Genomic DNA, 6504 nt, shown 5'->3' with positions numbered 1-6504 from the left:
GCATATATTGGTGTAATCAAAATAATCTTTTTTCAAAAGTGCACAGTTGAGCCAAGTGTAATTGATTTACTGACAAAGCAGTCAATTTTTTAAATCATGGTTTTTGAGAATAAGAGGGAAATTTTATTAGACAAAAAAAATCTGGTTCCGATCGTTATTTAACACTTGGACTGAAATGACGAGTTGAGCTCGTCGGGAACATTCTTCGGCAAACTGACGATGACGAGCTGCACTCACCAAAAAAAAATTATTTTTAATATTAATATTAAATAATTAATTAATATTAATATTAATATTAATATTAATATTAAATAATTAAATAATTAATTATTATTATTAAAATATTATTTTCAATAATAACAAATTATTTGAGTAACAAAAAAAGTTTATAAATCAATCCCTTCTCTTAAAACTAAGAAAATTAAATTTCTGCCTGAGCAGTGCTGACAGCAAATAAAATGCAGTTCAAGGGGTTAAGGGAAAAAATATTTCCAGAGCGAAGGCGTGTGTTACAGTAGTTTTTCATATTAAAAAAAAAAACAACTACTATCTCCACGAAGCTTTTTCGCCGATATTGACCTAGTTACAAAATAATTTCACACCAAAAGGGAGCTAATAATAACTTAATTTTATAAAACGGGGCATATACCAAAATCACGTAGGCGATTACCGCGCATTTCAAGAAGAAGACGATTGGTCCCAGAACGCCAAGAATTATTCATATCAATTTAAAATATATACATATATATATATGTGTACATATATGTACCTATTCATGTATTCAAAATACATACCTGTATGCACTTGTGTTTCGTAATAAAATTCAAATTTTAAAGCCACCTACCAAAATCGCTTATTCAACAATCAACCTACCAATCGGACAAACGAAACTCATCTGACAACAGATCCTGTCGCTTGCCACGAACGTACAGGCATCGTATCGAAACTTATCGATCGGTGCGGCGCGGCTTTTTGACGCATATCCGTGTAGAAGCTTTATGTATGCATGTATATGTGTATGCGTGTGGCATATCCGTTTCGCAGAGCCTTTACTAGCATGTGTGTGCGTGCCTTGGGTTCCAGAATCACGGCGTAAGCACGTTTACTATATGTACGTGTATGTGTATTGTTGCTGAGGTTCTAGCGCTTGGCATTTCGCTGATATTATTGCTTGCTTGCTAGCTAGATGGCTGGTTGACTTGCTGTTAGCTGTTATTATTTTTGCTTTTTACTCGTTTAATTCACATTTAGTAGATAGGCCAGCCAGTCAGCCAACCAGCCAGCCAGCCAGCACCAGCTAAATATTCAGCATACACAAAGTTCATAGTCGATGGCGTTGAGGAAAAAATACCCATAGCACAAAATATAGTAGTATAAAAACCCAACTGGCAATAATATTTTATTTAGTGCTATCTCGCTCAAGCGCACTATTTGTACTCGTTCTCGCTTGATGTCGCAGTTGTGAGGCGAGCTGAGCTGAGTAGAGTCAAGTCGAATAGGATGAGTATATGATAGATACAGCCATACAAATAATCACATCTACATATATACAAATATATATGTACATACATACATATGTACATATGTATGTATGTATGTATATACCAAGTATGTTTGGAAGCACAAATTTCTGAAAATATATTTGTAAGCGCATATGTGTGTCTGTATGCATTCGAATTTATATTTTTGTACTTATACTTCCTTTGTATTGTAAACTGTATATGTGTAAATGTGTGTGCGTTATATGTCTGTATGTTCATGCCTCTATGTATGTACATACGGCGTTGATAGTCGAAGTACGAGCACGAATGAGGTGAATGGAGGAATGGAAAAGCGTATACATGCACACACTAACACATAAGCTGCAATGGAGAATGACAGCAAAACATAGCAATAGCAACAACTACAAAAATACCATGCCTGCCTGACTATACGACAGCCGATTTCATGTGCGATGCATACATACATAAACGCATACACAGCAGAAACAAACATCGTTGCATACATAAAAGATTTACAAATTTATATGTGCACATACACACACCTCGGCAGTCAGTCGCTCTGTTTGCTGTTGTTTTTTTCTTGCTTTCGCTGCTGCCATTGCTGTCAATTTTCGTTCGTTCAATTGCTTGCTGCTTCGCTGCGTTGTTCGTGCTTTCGTGTGCTCAATTTTCTTCCGTCGCAGCACCGAGCCTTTGTATAACCCATAACTGTTGGCAGAGGTATATGTGAGAAAATTTTTGGCAGAGGGTATTCAACAAATTTCACATTGACACTTTACAAAGGGATAATATTTTTGTGGAAAATTTTAATTTTTTTTAAGAAAGTTTATTATGAATCCATTTACCTACATATCTGACCTTATGAGTTGAAACATTAATTTCAGTGAATTTCAACTGAGAGCTGAGTAGTAGGGCATACCTGAACACTCAGTCTGACAAAAACATGGAGCCATTCCTTTAAAAATAACGATACCTTATAGTTATGCCAGATAAAGGTGGCTCCTTAGTATTCTAAGCGGCAGTGGACTTTGTTCCCATTGCTATACCATAAGCCTCTCAAACAGGCATTTTATCTATCTGTTTAACAGACAATGTAAAGCATCATAATAAATTATTTGCCGTCGTGAGCGAAGCATCTTTAACGGTATATCGTCGACTTTTCTAATAATAGCTAATTTTCTACTACAGTCTTTTTATTTTTCAGAAGCTGAAAAATTCCAGTTTTGCAATCAAAGATACTAATTTTTAGCCTGCCGCTACTTTCGTTGGATGTACATTCATATGTACGTAAGTATTTGCATTTAAATATTCGTTTGAATTGTACAAACTAACGTAAATACATGAAATGACTTTCTAAAATGAGAATGGCTCATTTCGGTACGTTTAAATATTGAATATTTTACTTTCCTAAAGTTATATTCTTGGTCAATAGTTAAAAACAATATTTTACTTTTATATTATAATAAGGTTTTTGAGATACGAGTTTTTTTTCGCCGCATAGCCAATGGCGGTGGGTCAAGCTATAAAATATTTTCTATATTTTCTTATATAAGTGTGTTTCCATACTTTGTTTGTTATTTCTAAAAATGGGCCCCCATCCGTGTGCGCACCTGACTAACTGAGCCGCTACACTCCACATATAGTCGTTGTTGCTGGTGCTGCTATGCTGTTTGTACTGGCGAACGAACTCGTAACAAGCAACCATAACAGCCAGCAAAAACACCAACAACGACTACTCTACAATGCAGACAAGTTGCGACGACCGCGACGCGGCACAGTGGGCATTGTGAATTCATAGGGTACTTTCACGGACAAATTTCATTAATATTTTAAGGTTTTTATTTTAAAAGAAGAATTGGCGTAACACTATCAGTATTATTATCCAAGGTGTCACCAATCTTGGCGATATTTTAATAAACTTTTGACTACCTTACACCGATCACTTCAATACCGTGGAGGCCGAGAAGTTTTCTCTCACTAAAACGCCCAGCATTTTGACTGTTCGAGTAGGTAAAATATCTAGCACTCACGTTAGATCCTCAACTGAATTGGAAAATTAATATCAAAGAGAGAGCATACAAGGAGCCTTTATCTATTACTTACGGCTGTTTAGGAAGGCTTAAGCTGTTCACCTAAAAATAATAGCAGCCGTTGTTTGTTTAATTTTATGTCATGATTTTTCTGTCAAACGTAACAGATATGAGCATATTAAATAAGGAAGAGTACAGAGTGCGAGGTGAAATCGCGATATTTATCAAGATTATGGATTTTGAAATCGAACTCAATTAAAGAAATCGCAGCCTTTTGCAGAAACAATGCGTATAGCTTAAATTTTCAGGAAAGTTGGTCAGATGGAAAATATGCACTGCACCGTGCAGAACTAAATATATCACTACTGGATTAACTCAAAGTCAGTCATGTGAGGAGGGTGTAAGTTTTATGAGGAGTCAAAGAACCTTCATAAATTGAATATGTAGTCGAAGACAGTTTTATAATGAGGATTTCTGCATATCCTACTGAGTTCTTAATGCGATGAATTTAATTTTTACCATTTTCTTATATATTTTTAAAGTTCCTGTTTGCCCATATGGAAGTAAACATTTTCTTCGTCACATTTTTAATGCATAGGCAAACGAAATGCCTACTGTGCCGCTCCGACGTTTACGACTATGCCGACAACAGGGTCGGTACGTACACAAAACGTTGGGCTCATTGACTGTCCGTCATTTGGACTGTTGAACGAAACGTTAGCGCAGCGCTGACTTGCTTGATTGTTAGGTATAGTACGTACGTACACACAAACACGGGAAGAGGTAGATAGCGAGCACTACACACGATGAAGATTAACACAACGAAACGAAGCAAAGCAGAGCGAAGGGAGAAACGAGTCAGCGCTGCATTATACATTCGTGTGCATTGGTGTGTGTTTGTGTTTGTGCCTTTGTCGAATACGCTGTGTGGCTTTAGCAACAACACATAGCACATCCACTTTGTTGATGACGATGACGACGACGACGACGACGTCGTACGATTGCTGTTCGCTTCGCTGTCGACGCAGCCAGCACATTTTGAACGTTTTTCTGTGTGCCTCTTGTGAACGTATCTTTCGGTTTGCCAGATTATTTGTGATTTTAGCATGGTAGACTAAAGTACAACGTCGCTCGCACGCACGTTCGCTCGTTTGCTAGCTTGTTTCGTCGTAGTCTCGTCTTTGAAGCAAGCAACCAAAAATTTTTGCGTAAAGCACTCACTATTAGTAGCTCGACACATAAGCCTAGCTGGCCGTCAGTATAGTATGACAACGCGTGTATATTCTTCATTAAAAAAAACGCGCGTACGTGATTCTTTCTATTAAATAGCAACGCTACAAAAAACATAAAAATAAAATATTTTGCCGAAAAATATTTATTCAAAGGAAGTAAGCAAGTAAAGTGTAGCAAATGAGAAGAAATACAAAAATGAGAAAAGCAAAAAATCGGGCATTTGGAAAAAGATATTTGAGAAAAAATGTGAGTTGAAAATTGTTGATGAAAATAACAGTTGAAAAGTGTGTAAATGAAATTAACTTTTTGGAAAGAATAAAATAAATTGTGTCTGGTGTGACTGAAAGTGGGGTTTTGGAAAAACCAAGTGAATTTTAATACAAAAACATTGAAAAGATTTGAACAAATTTACCGCTCGCAAAACGAAACCAGTATATGCGTGATGTGAAAACAAGCATACCAGTGACAGCAACGAACTTTGTATGGAATTTTGTGTGACTACCAATATTTAAGTATTACCACAAGAAACTAGTGCAATTTGTTATTTCTTCATCGACAGAATTCCCACTTACTTAGATGCAACAAAAAACGCGCGCACTCTTCGCCAAGCAATTATAAATTAAGAAGTAAACCAAAGTCAAGTGTAACAAGCAAGCAATAAATCAGCAGCAATGCAACTCTAATACGTGCAGCAGAAATTCCAATTGCAGCATCTCAACAATAATCACAACAATCGGATTTCCGCATAGAGGTGTAAACAAAGCGGCAACAAGAAGCAGATAGACGACCCAGCAAGTAATTTCTGTGGTAAATAAGCGCGCAAAACCACGCACAAGTGCAGCAGCGCAGCAGCAATAATAACAACAACAGCAACCGCAACTAGAACGGCGCAAGTAAAGCCGCAGCACCGCCAATAAACAAGTGTAATAAAACAGTACGCGCCATAAGTAGGCATACGCACACTTGTCAGCAGAGCAGGAGCAGCATACATCATTATAGTGAAAGAGGCATGCAACTCGGGCCTAGAATAGCAAGAAGAAGCAGCAGCAGATGTGAAATGCATTGACAAACAAAAGAAAGCAAGTGCAAGAACAAACACACAAACGGTGATAATTGCCAATAGCAACAACTTTAGTGGACAATTAAGACAGATAGCACAACAAAAGCAACAAAAAGTATTATTAGAAACACTTATACAAAAACAAAAGAAACAAAAAGAATTTGTGACTGCAGGAAGAAGCCACAGTTCCCACAAATCTATGCAAATTAACAATTTATGATTTCTTGGGGAAAAGCAACAACATCAAGTAGCAAGAAGCCACAGTAGCAGCTGGAGAAGCAACAGGATTGCATCAACATTTCTAAGGAGCAGTGGCATAGAGATTTTTATTATTTTATAACAATAATGTGCACTGAGGTAAGCCAACTATAAATAGTATACCATTGTAAAATATTGCATAACATTTGTATCGACAGCAGCTTGAGGATATTATTAGAAAAGAGGCGAGCACTTAATGGCCGCGGGCAAAGGGGGAAAAATGCTGAGCAATAAGATGTCTATGGATGGGTTTCGCGTTTTAGAATGCTTGTACGGTGTACAAGTTTTGAGTTTCTTACATTTTTAACGCAGATTGAAACGCGTATTGCGCAAATTGGGGACTTACAGTTGACATAATGAAGATTGATTTTCAAGTTGTAAAGTTAATTTGCGAAAGCCACAAGTAGATATTTTCAAACAG

At 36.8% G+C, this 6504-nt stretch overlaps 1 protein-coding gene across 1 annotated transcript in view; it reads left to right on the top strand.

Annotated features, from left to right (window-relative positions):
* Positions 1-4619: 4619 nt before the first annotated feature.
* Positions 4620-6504, top strand: part of LOC129244790 (uncharacterized) — a 47366-nt gene continuing 45481 nt past the window's right edge. The window contains exon 1 of the mRNA XM_054882637.1: positions 4620-6182. Coding sequence (XP_054738612.1) covers positions 6171-6182 — 12 coding nt within the window. The 5' untranslated portion in view covers positions 4620-6170. The remainder of the gene's footprint in view (positions 6183-6504) is intronic.

This window comes from Anastrepha obliqua, chromosome 1 (assembly GCF_027943255.1).
Source record: "Anastrepha obliqua isolate idAnaObli1 chromosome 1, idAnaObli1_1.0, whole genome shotgun sequence".
Taxonomy (NCBI): domain Eukaryota; kingdom Metazoa; phylum Arthropoda; class Insecta; order Diptera; family Tephritidae; genus Anastrepha; species Anastrepha obliqua.
This window is presented reverse-complemented; position numbering and strand designations above follow the sequence as displayed.